We start from the raw sequence: 17,316 nt of genomic DNA, 5'->3' as shown, positions 1-17,316 counted from the left end.
CACCCAACCCAGGCGACTATTTGCGTGCTAGCCACAGAAGCAGATCTACAATCACATATCACAATCAATCATATTATAATTGGCGAAAAATACGTGAATTTTAATCTGACTGCAATCATAATGTGATCAAGTACAAAGCATGGTAGGAATGAGAGTTGTAATGAGGATGCTAAAAACTCAATTAAGCATGTTGTAATGTTGTCAAATTGAGTTATATTATGCAAGAAAAGCATACATTTTTTTATGATGGTGAGAAACTAGTTTACAGAAAATGTACGTTAGCGCCATGGGATTTACTGCAGTGTGCTTGGTGTACAGGCGTAATGTAGTCTTGCTGTGATTGCACTGAGAACTGTTTTGTACTACAATGTGCAATTTTTGGCTTTGTGTCTAAAAGAGGATACAATTGCCCAGGAGTCAGTGGAATGATAATACTGTAATGTATTAACAACACCGACTCCTGAGTTGAAGACATTGTACATGAAGACAGTCCTCTGGTTGGACAGCTTGGAAACAGAGGACATAATCTCAGGATAGTGACCAACCATTAAGAACTTGAGATGAGAAGAGATTGTTTTCACTACCTTAGAGGGAAAATAATGATGTCAGAGAGTACATTCAAGGGTATTGAGTATAGATAGAGGTTGGGATATTATTCTTCATTCAAAATGTACAGCTGTATATGATGTTGGTGAGGCCACATTTGGAGTAACTGTGTTCAGTTTTGGTCACTCTACTATAGGGAGGATGCCATTAATCATATAACCATATAACAATTACAGCACGGAAACAGGCCATCTCGGCCCTACAAGTCCGTGCCGAACAACTTTTTTACCCCTTAGTCCCACCTGCCTGCACTCATACCATAACCTTCCATTCCCTTCTCATCCATATGCCCATCCAATTTATTTTTAAATGATACCAATGAACCTGCCTCCACCACTTCCACTGGAAGCTCATTCCACACCGCTACCACTCTCTGAGTAAAGAAGTTCCCCCTCATATTACCCCTAAACTTCTGTCCCTTAATTCTGAAGTCATGTCCTCTTGTTTGAATCTTCCCTATTCTCAAAGGGAAAAGCTTGTCCACATCAACTCTGTCTATCCCTCTCATCATTTTAAAGACCTCTATCAAGTCCCCCCTTAACCTTCTGCGCTCCAGAGAATAAAGACCTAACTTATTCAACCTATCTCTGTAACTTAGTTGTTGAAACCCAGGCAACATTCTAATAAATCTCCTTTGTACTCTCTCTATTTTGTTGATTTTGTTAAGCTGGAAAGAGTGCAGGGAAGATTTATGCGAATGCTTCATGGACTCGAGGGCTAGAGCTATAGGGCAAGGTTGGGCAGACTAGGACCTGTTTTCATGCTGTTTGACTATGACTGAGATTTGAGAGCAATGTGGAACTCTCTTCTGCAAACAGCGATTGAGACATTTTTAGTGCCCAGATATACTGATTTACAACATTTTTTTTTGGAGACCCCTCCCCCAACCCCATGTGGCCATAGACCGTTAGAGTATTGTGTTCTGTTTTAGACACTCTTTTATAGGAAACTAGACCAAGTGCAGACCCGTTGGGTCTGCTCCCCCAATGGTGTGATCCCCCAACCCAATATTCCACCATGCACCCGTCTCCTCCAACGGAACTGAACCCGTTCCCAAATGTAAGATTCCAGCACTCCCCTGCCTCCCTCAGCAGTGGATTTAAAATAAAATCCAATTTCACCTCCCCTGCCTGCTTTGCAAAATGGTGGATAGGTATATGGAATTAGTTGCCAGAGGAGGTAGTTGAGGTATATATCATTTAAAAAGCATTTGGACAGGTACTTGGGTAAACATAGAAACATAGAATTGTGTGCAGGAGTAGGCCATTCGGCCCTTCGAGCCTGCACCGCCATTCAATATGATCATGGCTGATCATCCAACTCAGTATCCCGTACCTGCCTTCTCTCCATACCCCCTGAACCCCTTAGCCACAAGGGCCACATCTAACTCCCTCTTAAATATTGCCAATGAACTGGCCTCAAGGGTTACCCTCTGTGGCAGAGAGGTTCCAGAGTTTCACCACTATTCCTGTGTGAAAAAGGGATGATTTCTATAGAGGCGTCGATTTTTAGAAGCGATTTTCCCCCTTATCCTTAAGCTGTGACCCCTTGTCCTGGACTTTCCCTAACATCGGGAACAATCTTCCAGGTTAGGATAGGTTTAGTAGGATATGGGCCAAATGCAGTCATGTGGGACTAGTGTAGATGGGGCATGTTGGTGAGAATGGGCAAGTTGGGCCGAAGGGCCCGTTTCCACGCTATGATTATGACTCTGGTTTTCGATCCTCAGATTAGGTCAGCACAGCACACAGTATTCCAAATGCAATCTCAATTAAATCCAGTACAACAGCAGCAGCAATTGTTGCTTTCATACTCAAATCAAGTTGACATTGCTAGCTGATAAAAAACTTCTTTCCTGATAGTTTATGAAACCTGCATGCTTGTCATTTCTGTACGACGATACCCAAATGCTTTTGATTGCTCACTTTTTCTGATATATCATCTTTAAAATAGTTTTTCTTTTTCAAACTTCCAACTTATTGACATTTTCACATTTACCCACATAATAATCCAACTGTAGCCTTCGTACTTAGTCATTCAATAAAGCAATATCCCTTTACAGCATTTTTGCACTTCCCTCGACCTTTTCCTAACTATTTTGCTTTTAGTTCTAATGGGAAAAATAAATCAAAAGTGCTAACCATCATCTATATTCTGTCTCATCAAACACAGGCCAGAGAGACTTGTGGTAACTTATGCTTCTCATTCTTGGTTTCACCTGTCCTAACACACTGTGGTTGCTTGTTCTAACTGCCAATATTATGCACATACTCTACATAAAAACAGTAGAAATATGAATCATTTCCCGGATTAATTTCCTTGTGCTTTGCCCTCCAGGCACTACAATAATTTGCATAGTAAAAGTCTGCAATAACCCTTCAACTCACCACCATATTGTAGGCTTCTGGAACATCCGTTTCAAACTGGAACTTGCCACCCTGGTAATACCCTTCATCTGTGGACAGAACAGGAAATAGGTTTGAGTGAAACACTTTGACAAAGGATACATGCACTCAGAAAGAGATTAGTTAAAACAAATGTAGGTCCCTTGCAGTCAGAAACAGGTGAGTTGATCATGGGGAACAAGGATATGGCGGACCAACTGAATAACTACTTTGGTTCCGTCTTCACTAAGGAAGACATAAATAATCTGCCGGAAATAGCAGGGGACCGGGGGTCAAAGGAGTTGGAGGAATTGAGTGAAATCCAGGTTAGTCGGGAATTGGTGTTGGGTAAATTGAATGGATTAAAGGCCGATAAATCCCCAGGGCCAGATAGGCTGCATCCCAGAGTACTTAAGGAAGTAGCTCCAGAAATAGTGGATGCATTAGTAATAATCTTTCAAAACTCTTTAGATTCTGGAGTAGTTCCAGAGGATTGGCGGGTAGCTAATGTAACCCCACTTTTTAAGAAGGGAGGGAGAGAGAAAACAGGGAATTACAGACCAGTTAGTCTAACATCGGTAGTGGGGAAACTGCTAGAGTCAGTTATTAAAGATGGGATAGCAGCACATTTGGAAAGTGGTGAAATCATTGGACAAAGTCAGCATGGATTTACGAAAGGTAAATCATGTCTGACGAATCTTATAGAATTTTTCGAGGATGTAACTAGTAGCGTGGATAGGGGGGAACCAATGGATGTGGTGCATCTGGACTTCCAGAAGGCTTTTGACAAGGTCCCACATAAGAGATTAGTATACAAACTTAAAGCACACGGCATTGGGGGTTCAGTATTGATGTGGATAGAGAACTGGCTGGCAAACAGGAAGCAAAGAGTAGGAGTAAACGGGTCCTTTTCACAATGGCAGGCAGTAACTAGTGGGGTACCGCAAGGCTCAGTGCTGGGACCCCAGTTATTTACAATATATATTAATGATCTGGATGAGGGAATTGATGGCAATATCTCCAAGTTTGCGGATGACACTAAGCTGGGGGGCAGTGTTAGCTGTGAGGAGGATGCTAGGAGACTGCAAGGTGACTTGGATAGGCTGGGTGAGTGGGCAAATGTTTGGCAGATGCAGTATAATGTGGATAAATGTGAGGTTATCCATTTTGGTGGCAAAAACGGGAAAGCAGACTATTTCCTAAATGGTGGCCGATTGGGAAAGGGGGAGATGCAGCGAGACCTGGGTGTCATGGTACTCCAGTCATTGAAGGTAGGCATGCAGGTGCAGCAGGCAGTAAAGAAAGCAAATGGTGTGTTGGCTTTCATAGCAAAATGATTTGAGTATAGCAGCAGGGAGGTTCTACTGCAGTTGTACAGGGTCTTGGTGAGACCACACCTGGAGTATTGCGTACAGTTTTGGTCTCCAAATCTGAGGAAGGACATTATTGCCATAGAGGGAGTGCAGAGAAGGTTCACCAGACTGATTCCTGGGATGTCAGGACTGTCTTATGATGAAAGACTGGATAGACTTGGTTTATACTGTCTAGAGTTTAGGAGATTGAAAGGGGATCTTATAGAAACTTACAAAATTCTTAAGGGGTTGGACAGGCTACATGAAGATTGTTCCCGATGTTAGGGAAGTCCAGGACAAGGGGTCACAGCTTAAGGATAAGGGGGAAATCCTTTAAAACCGAGATGAGAAGTACTTTTTTAAAACAGAGTGTGGTGAATCTCTGGAACTCTCTGCCATAGAGGGTAGTTGAGGCCAGTTCATTGGCTATATTTAAGAGGGAGTTAGATGTGGCCCTTGTGGCTAAGGGAATCAGAGGGTATGGAGAGAAGGCAGGTACGGGATACTGAGTTGGATGATCAGCCATGATCATATTGAATGGCGGTGCAGGCTCGAAGGGCCGAATGGCCTACTCCTGCACCTATTTTCTATGATGAAAGATTAATTGAGGAACAATTAGACGCCTGAAAGGGAAAACAAATTTAAAACGTTATAGTACAGAAGTCTCTAGCCATATAAAATGACCAGCTGCTCTCATGGTAGTCTTAGTCATCTTGCATCCTCATATATTTTGAGTAACTAATGTACTTGTGAAGACAATTAACCATTTTGCTGGGTGGATTATCAAGCAAAATCACTGATCTGACTCAAACACAGATGTGATATGTATCAGCGTCATGATTTTAAGCACTTCAAACCTCCCCTCCAAGAATAGTGTGATGTATTATCCTCTGCATCAATCTTCGGTTACCATTTTCTTCTAATATTCAGAGCTTATGAATTAACAAAATTCTCATTCAACATAGCTTCTAAAACCAACATTTAGGAATAAGCCTCCACAGACAGCTGTGGAGACCAAGTAATTGGGTATTTTTAAGGCAGAGATTGACATGTTCTTGACAAGCACCCACTTTTGCATTGTGTTTATCCAAAATATTGCTTTTTGCACAACAATAATTCCCCCAAATCATACTATCTATAACCTACTACTGGAGTTCAGAAATACCCGATTACTGTTGCCATTGAATACTATTACCCTACACCTGGATGTGCATATTTAGCAATGATTTAGATTTTCCCCATTGAGGACCTCAGTAAAAACACGACATAATTGGTCATGTTAACTCTGCACGTTTTGGTCCAGCCCAATGAAAAGCAAAATTAACCTCGGATCTTTTCAGCACTCAGCGATTCACTCAAAGTAAATCCACTCCCTCAGTAGTTCATTTACAATGCAAATCATTCATGAGAAACAGTCAAACTAACCAACAGAAAAGGCAATGATCCACAGCAGTAGTGATCCACAGCAGTGAAAACAGTAATTGTACCAGCATGATCTGTATGTAGAATGGTGAAACTTGATAAATTGCTGGAAAAGTGGTGGTAGACGTCTACAACCAAACACGCTGGAAATAGTTGGTATGCGAGGGAACACAAGAAATATCGTGAAAAGTCAGTGAGCTGACAGTTGCTCTCTCCTGATGTTTCCAATATTTTTACATCCAATTTGCACTGCTTCGATTAACAGCTAATTCTTAGTCTTTCAATGATTTAATATCCTTTCTTTATTAGGATGCTTAATAAAAGCATTCCGTGCCTGATTTAGCTTGAGTTCTAACAACTGGTGACCTTCGAATAAATGCCTGGATACCATCTGGCTCAAGTCCAATGGTGTTTCTTCCAACACTACATTTTTAATATCAATGTTTTTCTTCCTTTACTGCTTATCATTTGCTTATATATTTTGATTACTGTTCTTTCCAATTTATACAATTTCCATTTTTTCTGCAATAAGCTATATCATGGGTATATGAAAATATCTGTTTAGACAAATTATTTTCTCAAAGTGCATTGCAACCCTTCATCATGTTCATGCCAGGTTTGAAGCTACACAGTAATAAAATATAAGAAACCTTTTTAAGATACATCAATGCATGTTTAGCCAACAAAAATGATCATATACTTCTCAAACCCATGACTGCTATTAAAAAAAGGACACATACATCTGCATTGTACTATTGAGCACTTTCCAAAGTCAATGAAGTACTTTTGAAAACTGGTTACTGCTGCACAGCACTTGACCTGTGTATGCAGAGATCCCAGAAACAACAAAGTGAGAATGATCACATAATCTGTAGTGATCCTAATGAAGGAATAAATATTGGGCGAACACCTGGCAATATTACTCTTGAAATAATGCCATGGTATGTATGTATTCACGTGGAAGGTTTCAGCTACCTCTGTTATACAGCTGCTGTACATTTCATGAACAGTTCCTGTAGTAATTGGGTACATGGTTTGAAGATCCATAGCTAAACATCCAAGATTCAATAGTTTGAGCTGAAACTTTTCTAAATCATTTGCTACACTACTTTATTCAAAAGGCAGCACATAAATCAATGCTCTTCAAACTGGGTGGTACCGCCCACTAGTGGGCGATTTAAGCTTTCAGGTGGGGGCAGAATAATTACATGCTGTATTAAAAACATCCAAAAGATACAAACTCAAATCTGTGAGAGAATGTATGTGAAAAGAAGAAGTTGCTGTCATTTTAGAGAAAAGTATTTGAAATATGTTTTTTTAATTTTCTGCTGCATTAATTTTTAACTATGTAAAATATTGTAATGTTTAACCGCCACCACCCCCCCAGAATCCCGGAGCGGAGCTAGCGCTGAGCGCCTTCCGCATAGGCTGCAAGCCCAGCCGCCTCCGGACGGGGATGGCCTTAGCGGATTGGCGGCGCCCGAGACCAGCGCCCGCTCCGGGGCTGTCGGTTGGCCTGGCGGGGCGGCACTGCGTCTCCGCGCTGGCTGTGGGCCAGACAGCCTCCCCAGGACAGTGGAACTCTCCTGCAGACACCCATCCAATAAAAGCCCCTCTCCCATTCCCCAGTCCCTGCATCCTCTCTCCTACCATCTATCCCGTTGACCGTCACTCATTTGCTGGAACCGCTACTCAGCGATTCCCACCGCTGCATCAACTGACTCCAGAGCTGTGGAGAATCACACCTTGCCCTCCCCCGTCGCTGCTCGGGCGCCGAGGGGGGCCAAACGACAGCCACTGGAAAAGCTGAGAGGTGCAGCGTACGGCCACCGGCCCGCAGAGGTCGCTCTATGACCTGTGAAGATGCCAAGGGATTCGGCAGCGATTCCCACAAAGGAGTGGCAGTCAACGGATAGATGGCAGGATAGAGGAGGCAGGGACTGGGGACCGGGAGAGGGGATGTCGTCGTGTCCCCCCCCCCCCCCCCGCGCCGACCAGTGGAGAAGGGAGAATTAGTGTCACTAACTCCAGTAGCACTTCAACAGCGGTTGCAGCGCGGGAGACCCGGTTCGATCCAATGTTTTTCTTCAGTGACCTATGACCAGGGCATGCGCTGTCGGAATACAGAACTTGCTTATACGGGTATTGAACATACATAAAACAAGATTGTGCCAAAACGTTTTCATTCAACGCGCCACAATATTGGTTCACCGGTGCACACAGTCTCTGTGACTCAGTCGAAACGAATATTGCTGGTGCGTGAAATTGCCATTGATGAGATTTTTGATTTTTTTCGTATTATTATTATGGTTTTGTGACTTTGAATAATTTGTGCAACAAATATTAAAACCATGTCTCAAAAAAAGAAATATGCCGATGGCTATTTACCAGAGTATCTGAAGATGGGTTTCATCAAATCTATTACAAACAAACAGCTTCCAATGTGTTTACTGTGCCACAAGACATTTTCTAACAAAGCAATAAAACCAAGTCGATTGCGAGAACATCTTGCTATAAAGCATCCAAAAGATAAAGATAAGCCCATTGAATATTTTCAAGAACTGTATGAAAGATTTCAAAATCGTTCAATAACTGCATCATTCAAGAAACAAAATGCAAAGAACGAAGATGGATTAATTGCAGCTTATCGTATATCACAATTAATTGCAAAAAGTGGTAAAAGCCATAGCATTGGAGAAACTTTGATAATACCCTCATCAAATAATTTATCTCAACAGTAATGCATCAGGATCCAACTGAAGTTATAAAAACATTGCCCCTTAGCGATACCACAGTAAGGCGACGCATTGACGAAATTGCAGTTATTGTTGAAACTAAACATTGCTATTCTCCAAAACTCATAATTTTCCATGCAGTTGGACGAATCTACCATTGCAGATAATAATGCTTTATTGATGGCATATGTATGGTATTTTGATGAAAACAGTACTTTGCAAGAAGAAATGTTATTCACTTTAAATCTTATTACAGATACAAAAGGATTATCAAAATTTACTGCTGTGAAATCATACTTTGCAAAAAATAATATACCCCTGAACAATATTGTTGCATGCGCTACCAATGGAACACCATCAATGATAGGTCGCTATCGTGGTTTTGTTGCTTATTTGAAGGAGGAAGTGCCAAACATTTTGTGTATTCATAGGCAACATCTTGTCGGAAAACATTTGAGTACAAGCCTTCATTCAACATTAAGTATAATAACTAGGGCTATAAATAAGATCAAATCGAATGCCAAAAAATGATAGAATGTGCCAGGACAATAATGAGCAATTTATTAGGTTACTGTTACACACAGAAGTTGATTGGCTCTCAAAGGGTGCATGCTTGACTCATTTTGTTGAATCATGAGTGTCATACAGTTTTCTGAAAGTGAAAATGAGGCTGGTCTCTGTCAACAATTAAAAAACAATAAAGCATGATGCATTTTATTTGGCAGACATTTTTAAGAAATGTAATGAAATTAATTTGCAGCTTCAAGGAGCCAATATAACACTTATTAGTTGCAAAAATGTCGTGTCATTATTCATCGAAAAATGATCTTTTTCATCACAATCTTTTGAATAGGGAATTTCATCAGTTTCCGGAATTGTCATCAAAAGATGATGTAACTCCAGAGGAAATTGAAAGGTTCAGTAGTCACCTCAATGAACTTAAATTGGATATGGAAAAACAATTTAGTGATATTTTGAACTTGAAGGTGTATGACTGGATGGTGAATCCTTTTACTGTAAATGCTGCTGAGGCCGATATAACATGCCAAGAAGAACTATTAGAACTTAAATATGATGAAGAGAGCAAATCGAATTTCAATAGTCGTGGATACCAAAAACTCTGGCAAAATAAAAAAATGCCTGCCTTATATCCAAATATGTTGAAAATTATATTGAATTTACTGCTACATTTCCCTACCTCATATCTAGTGGAATCAGGATTTATTGCTATGAATCATATTGTCACCAAGCAGAATAACTGTCTGAAAATCACTGAAAGAGACCTTCGCTTGTTCCTTGCGAAAATCAAACCAGATATCCAACATTTAGTTTCTCAGCATCAAGCTCATGGATCTCATTAAATTAAAAATAATTTCAATTAATTTTATTGTTTTATGCAGGATATGTAACTTTTTTTTTAATTTAAATATCAGTGGGTGGTATGGAAATTTTACCCTCATGAAAGTTACAAAAGTGGGCGGCAAGTATTAAAAGAGTGAAGAGCACCGATTTAAATGATTGGAAAATATTCTGAAAGCAAAAATGCTCCTTTGAACTGGTGGAACATTCTAAAACTTTTATTCGCTAACACAATGATAGCTTTAACTTAATGAAGAGGAAATGAACTATATATATGCCAGGTAATGGTATTTCATGCATGTTGGGGTAACTAAATATGCCCAGGTTAATAGGCTCATGCTCAGATCGACAGGGAAGTACAAACTTAGTTCACAATGTCTTTCGTCTTGTGTGTGTGTGTGTGTGTGTGTGTGTGTGTGTGTGTGTGTGTGTGTGTGTGTGTGTGTGTGTGTGTGTGTGTGTGTGTGTGTGTGTGTGTGTGTGTGTGTATATGTGTTTTTTTTGGATCTTCGTCAAAACGGTACGCGGTAGCGCTGAAAGATTTCCACATTTTTATTCACATTTTTCCCGTCCATGACATAACCAGGTTCCCTTCAGATTTGATGCTATATTTCACGTTATTGATGATTAAAGTTTTAAAAAAAAGCAAAATTTGAACAAAACCAACTGCTTCTGACAAACCTCTAGCAGCTTCCACTGATGATGGCACAATGCCATCTCAGTCCACCAATCACAATGGGATAATTTACATAAGTTGCAGTCATCTTTGCCAACTGTAACAGTGAGTAGCAGAAGGGAACAAGAGAACAACAAGAAATAACTGAACATGTCAAGGATCAATGAGAAAGAACACAGAAGAGAGCAAGAGACGCAACAAGAAAGAACTGAACATCGACGATCAACGACAAGGAAGGCAGAAACCAGCAGGAAAAAAAGAACCATTTGTATTGAGATTTATTTTATTTCAAACAAATAGATCGCCAATTTCTTCTTCTTCTTCAGAGTTCATTGAGAGATAGAATTGTATTTAGAAGTTTATAAATATTTACATCCGGATAAATATCTACCTCTTTCTTACATCAGGCCAAGAGGAGGGAGAAAACGAGTTGCAACATGGTCAAGGAAAGACGCAAAGAGACATTAAGAGGAAATGAAGAGCAGAAGGGAACAAGAGACGCAACTAGAATTAACTGAACATGTGGAGGAACAACGAGAAAGAACACAAAACAGAGTGGAGCAAGAGACGCAACAAGAAAGAACTGAATAAATCTCATTTTTAACGTTTAAATTGTTATATTTTAATAGTTATTCACATTTTAAGCTTTAATAAATCCCTTTTCCACTTGTCGTGCCAGTCAGGTAGTATAGGGGAGAGGTTTCATTTACAATTAAAAAACGTTTGATTGTTTGTGATCGAGCTTTTCATGATCTGAACTACGCCAAAATGGTACACGATAGCGCTAAAAGTTTTGCACCACCTTACTCACAATAGTTTTGCTGTGTAGTGTATCAAGTTGCGTTCAAGTTTATGTTATATTTTATGTTATTAATATTTTTTAATTTACAAAACACCAATTTGAGAAAATTCCCCGTCTTTAAAGATACGACGTCACAATGGGATTGTAGCCATGCTCGCAACAAGGTTGCTATCCAAGTACACCGAGTCCTTCTAGCCCTAACATGACCAAATTGCATTTTTTTCAAATGAAGGAGTCAGAGTCCTGCTAGCCCTAGCATGTGCAATTGCATTTTTCTTTAATTTAAAATGAGAGAGGGTGAATAAGGCAAAATGAGCAGCCTCTGCGCAGTTGGAATTTTGCTTTTTGGGGACGGGTTGCATTGGGAAAACGGGCGAGTGGTGGAATCTTACGTTAGGGAACGGGTTGTATTGAGGGACCAGACCTCCCGTGGGGGTTATGGGTGAGTGGTGGAATATTGCGTTGGGGGACCAGACCTCTCCCGTGTAACAGGGCCCGGGGGGGGGGGGGGGGGGGGGGGGGGGGGGGGGGTGTGGGTGTGGGTGTGTGGGTGGGGGGGGGGGTGGGTGTGTGGGTGTGTGGGGTGGGTGTGGTGGTGTGTGTGTGTGTGTGTGTGTGTGTGTGTGTGTGTGTGTGTGTGTGTGTGTGTGTGTGTGTGTGTGTGTGTGTGTGTGTGTGTGTGTGTGTGTGTGCGTCAGATTGTGTGTGTGTGTGTGTGTGTGCGCCAAATTCGGCCTTTGATTCCTTGGTCCGCCAGCACTCCGTCATGAAAGTCCGTCATTTTTTCCATTTCGCTAGCTCATTCACTTTTACATTCAATTATGCACACCTCAAAAAAATACTTCTTGTTTATGTACCCATTTTTTAATAAAATCGTGATTTTAATTGAGAATTCAATTTTTTTTTCATTGTGGGGTGTGGGATGGGGGAGGTGAGGAGTGGGGGAGCAGGGGGACAGAGTGACAGGAGGAAAGTAGGGAGGGGAGAGGAGTTATGGAGGGAAGGAAGGAGTGACTGAGGTTATCCGCGCGTGCGGATTTTAAAATAACTGAATGTCTCCCCACGCGTTCAGTGGGCCTGGTTTCCGCGTGTGCGGGATTTAAAATGACCTCGCCGCCGAAGCTGGGGCGAGTTCTGGGGGCGGCGGAGTCCGGGCCCGCGGAGAGGGAGAGGAGCGGGACCTAGGGCAAGGAATAGGCCACAGCCTCAACCTCTCCCTCCCCCGGCTCCAGGCCACTCGGCCCTTCCCCCCCACTGACAGCCCCCGCCTCGTAGGGGCTTTGAAATGATCGCAGTGCAGAGGCTGAGGCTAGGTCAGGGGGCAGTGGCGTTGCTCATCCGGGCCGGCGGGGAGGGAGGGGAGCGGGACCTGGGGCAAGGACTAGGCCACAGCCTTGGCCTCTCCCTCCCTTTCCCCCGGCTTCAGGCCTTTCGGCCCATCTTCCCCAACAGCTCCCGCCTCACGTACAACTTCATCGTCGACGTCGTGGAGAAAACGGGGCAGGTGGTGGTTTACATCGAGATCCTGGGGAGGTGAGGAGAGGGGAGGGGGTAGGGAGGTGGGAGAGAGGGAAAGGAGGGGGGGGGAGGAGTGTGGGAGGTAGGGAGTGGGGGATAGAGGGAGAGAAAGGCAGTGGGGGAAGTGAGGAGGGAGAGTGGGGGGGTGGGAGAGGTGGGAGGTGAGGAGTGGGGGAGGAAGGGGATAGAGGGAAAGGAGGGTGTAGGGAGGGGAGAGGGGTTATGGAAGGAGGGAGGGAGTGCCTGAGGGTAGGGGAATGGAGAGGGAGGGAGAGGTGAGCGATCGAGTGGGGAGGGAAGGAGAGGGGAAAGAAGAGGGAGAGTGAGGAGGAGGGGGAAGGGGTGCTGGGGAATTACGTGGAATGGAGGAGGATAGGGGTAGGAAGAGGGATGGTGAGGTAATGGAGGAGGGGAGGGGTCTTGTTTGTTTGTATGCCTGAGTGCATGCGTGTGCGTAATATCCCAAAACCCCGCCAAATTGGTACACGATAGCACTAACATTTTTGACCCATCCTACTTACCATTGTACTGTGATGTAAATCTGAGTTTTGTTCAGATTGATGGTATATTTTACAATTTATTGACATTTTAAACTTTGCAAAAAACGCTTTTCAACATGCCTTGCCCATCAGCCAATGACATTGCAATAGGATCCCGAATCTCATTTCCATTAAAAAATCGTGATTTAAAAAAAACTCAGTTTTAATCAAATTCTTCCCTTTTCATTAACCTAACATTGTTCTTAAGTTATTTTAAAGATAAAAAACGTGATTTTTATTGATAATTTAGGGCACATGGTATTGGGGGTAGAGAGCTGACATGGACAGAAAATTGGTTGGCAGACAGGAAACAAAGACTAGGGATTAACGGGTCCCTTTCAGAATGGCAGACAGTGACTAGTGGGGTTCCGCAAGGCTCGGTGCTGGGACCACGGCTATTTACAATATACATCAATGATTTAGATGAAGGGATTCGAAGTAACATTAGCAAATTTGCAGATGACACAAAGCTGGGTGGCAGTGTGAACTATGAGGAGGATGCTATGAGAATGCAGGGTGAAGGACATGTAGGGCGAGTGGGCAGATGCATGGCATATGCGGTTTGATGTGGATGAATGTGAGGTTATCCACTTTGGCAGCAATAACAGGAAGGCAGATTATCATCTAAATGGTATCAAGTTGGGAAAAGGGGAAGTACAACGGGATCTGGAGGTCCTTGTTCATCAGTCAATGAAAGTAAGCATGCAGGTACAGCAGGCAGTGAAGAAAGCGAATGGCATGTTAGCCTTCATAACAAGAGGAGTTGAGTATAGGAGCAAAGAGGTTCTTCTGCAGTTGTATAGGGCCCTAGTGAGACCACATCTGGAGTATTGTGTGCAGTTTTGGTCCCCTAATTTCAGGAAGGAGGTTAATGCTATTGAGGGAGTGCAGCGTAGGTTTACAAGGTTAATTCCTGGGATGACGGGACTGTCATATGCGGAGAGAATGGAGTGGCTGGGCTTTATATACAGTTTAGAAGGATGAGAGGCTATCTTATTGAAACATATAAGATTATTAAGGGTTTGGACGCGCTTGAGGCAGGAAACATGTTCCCGATGTTGGGGGCGTCCAGAACCAGGGGCCACTGTTTAAGAATAAGGGGTAAGCCATTTAGAACAGAGATAAGGAAACACTTTTTCACACAGAGATTTGTGAGTCTGTGGAATTCTCTGCCTCAGAGGGCGGTGGAGGCCGGTTCTCAGGATACTTTCAAGAGAGAGCTAGATAGGGCTCTTAAAGATAGCAGTCAGGTGATATGGGGAGTGCTGATTGGGGATGATCAGCTATGATCACATTGAATGGCGGTGCTGGCTCGAAGGGCCGAATGGCGTACTCCTGCACCTATTGTCTATTATCTATCTACAGTATTTTTTGGTTTGATTTTCACATACTTTGATTGCAGTTTTGTACAGGAGCATAAATTCCAGAGTTGTTTGCTAAACGATGGTGTTGAATCAGAGATTGTTAAACCTTCCAAAGTGTCTCAAAAGAATTTGCAATTATATAGCAACTTCCACAAAACCAAGTCTTCCAAAATACTATGAAGCCTATCAGGGAGATGCAATCTTACTATAATGTAGGGAATCTGGCTAGGCATGTTGAGCGATACATGTTGGTCAGGATGCTTGGAAAACTATCCTGTAATTCAGTCATGGAATCTTTCGCATTTATCAGATGGGATGCAGGCTCTTGATTTCAAAAATTGAGTCAACGATTATAGCTCCAACAGAGCAGCACCTCCATTAGGTTTATCAGTTAAGTTTGTGTATCCAAACCACAATTGTTGAAGCATCTAGCCATACTATACATGCACAGCTGGTAGAATTTGTAGCATAGAGACTACTCAACCTCTTAGTGCATCATTGGCTCATTAGTTCACACACTGATCCAATTTCCCTCAACCGTGCTCCATCTTTGGTACTCTATTAGTCGAATCATTTAAGTGTATGTGCTCAATTTTATAAGGGGATTCTTGAACCCATGTTTGATTCAGAGATGAAAGTATTATTTATACAATACAATACAATTTTATTTGTCATTTGAAACTCATTGAGGTTCAAATTAAATGTTGTTTCTGCAGTCATACACACAATAAAAAGACCCAAGACACAACACAATTTACACAGACATCCATCACAGCGCATCTCCTTCTCGCTATGATGGAAGGCAAAGACTTATCCCTCCCCTGCACTCCCCAATTCCCCTCCCGATGTCACAGTCAAAGCCCCCGGCGGGCGATGGTAATTGTCCCGCGGCCATTAACGCCGCGCCAGGTGATGTAAGGCCCTGCTCCAGGTACTCTGCGACCCCGCAACTTGGGCGGGAGAAGTCGCCGTTGCGGAAGCCCCGAAAAGCGGTCTCCCAGCAGGGACCCGCGGGCTCCCGGTATTACTGTCCACCAGACCTGTGGTAAGCCTCCAAATCTCCGAGGGTCCGGTCACAGCAGATCGCCACCACCGCTCCTCCCGCTCCGAACTCGGTCATCTCTACGATGGTGAGTAGGTCCGCAGCTCCACGACTGGAGCCCTAGGTCGTTCCTGCTGGAGGCCGCTCCACGTTGCTCAACGACAACGGAGACCCGACAAGGAAAAGGTCGGGTTCTCCGTGCAGGGGAAAGATTTTAAAAGAAATAAAAAGGCAGACGGACTGCAGAGGCCGCTGCGACGTGAGTCGCGCCGCCCACCCAGCTACTAATCTTTTAAATTATAGCATTATTGTATTCTTTAAATCATGTAGCAATGAAACAACTGTGCCACATAAAACCCTAAAAAAAATGCACGTAAACAATTTGTTTTTTTTTATATAAAACATCAAAGCCAAGCAGTTTTATGACCAGGTTAGTAAAGATTACCTGGCATGACATTCAGCTGGAAGGAATGAAGTTTGTTTGCATCAGGAAAGTCCAGTTTGCATGTACCTGCAGAAATAAAACCAATAATTGGAATGAATGGAATCACAGTCAAGAAACATATCATGTCATGTCAAGCAAAAAAGCACGCTCAGATTCAGATTCAAACTTTATTGTCATTGTGCAGTGTACAGTACAGAGACAACAACAAAATGCAGTTAGCAGCTCCCTAGAAGAGCGACATAGAATATGAGCAATAACTAAATATATTTACGTGCATACAGTCATAATAGTGCAATTATTTTTTTTCCTGGTGGAAGGAGTGTCCGGGGGGGTGGGGGGTGATTGGCAATCACCGAGGTACAGTGTTGAATAATGTAACAGCCGCAGGGAAGAAGCTGTTCCTGGACCTGCTGGTCCGGCAACGGAGAGACCTGTAGCGCCTCCAGGATGGTGGGAAGGTAAACAGTCTGTGGTTGGGGTGAGAGCAGTCCTTGACGATGCTGAGCGCCCTTCGCAGACAACGCTTGCTTTGGACAGACTCAATGGAGGGGAGTCAGGAACCGGTGATGCATTGGGCAATTTTCACCACCCTTTGCAGTGCTTTTCGGTCGGAGATAGAGCAGTTGCCATACCATACTGTGATACAGTTGGTAAGGATGCTCTCGATGGTGCAGCGGTAGAAGTTCACCAGAATCTGAGGAATCTGCCCATTACCCTTGCACAGCAACTCCATCAATGCTGACCTTCCTGGTACATTAACTCTCCCGAATCCCTTGTTACATCACCATTTCCAGTGAAGCCAAACCTTCCACTACATTAACTTACTTGTCAAATCGATTCCTCTCCCAGATTAAAACCCTACTGCCATCCCTCTGGTAGTAACTTTAAATATTAATGTATAATTATAGAAATAATAACCAATAAATATATAATTATAAATCAGAGCATCATTTACAAGTTAGGCATTATCAGTAAACCTATTACATAGAAACATAGAAATTAGGTGCAGGAGTAGGCCATTCGGTCCTTCAAGCCTGCACTGCCATTCAATATGATCATGGCTGATCTTCCA

At 42.8% G+C, this 17,316-nt stretch overlaps 1 protein-coding gene across 7 annotated transcripts in view; it reads right to left on the bottom strand.

Moving 5' to 3' along the window:
* The window catches only part of ube2f (ubiquitin-conjugating enzyme E2F (putative)), a 101,683-nt gene that overhangs the window by 22,770 nt on the left and 61,597 nt on the right, over positions 1-17,316 (bottom strand). For 6 of the 7 annotated variants that reach the window (XR_008723750.1, XM_055638471.1, XM_055638468.1 and 3 more), the window contains 2 exons: positions 16,245-16,310; positions 2,994-3,061 (listed from right to left, as the gene is read on the bottom strand). Coding sequence is in view for 6 of the 7 variants with exons in the window: in XM_055638471.1 (XP_055494446.1) it covers positions 2,994-3,061; positions 16,245-16,310 (134 nt within the window). In the remaining variant the exon portion in view is untranslated. The remainder of the gene's footprint in view (positions 1-2,993; positions 3,062-16,244; positions 16,311-17,316) is intronic. The other variant, XM_055638470.1, reaches the window with a different exon arrangement.

The sequence above is a fragment of the Leucoraja erinacea genome, chromosome 7 (assembly GCF_028641065.1).
Source record: "Leucoraja erinacea ecotype New England chromosome 7, Leri_hhj_1, whole genome shotgun sequence".
Classification (NCBI taxonomy): domain Eukaryota; kingdom Metazoa; phylum Chordata; class Chondrichthyes; order Rajiformes; family Rajidae; genus Leucoraja; species Leucoraja erinaceus.
This window is presented reverse-complemented; position numbering and strand designations above follow the sequence as displayed.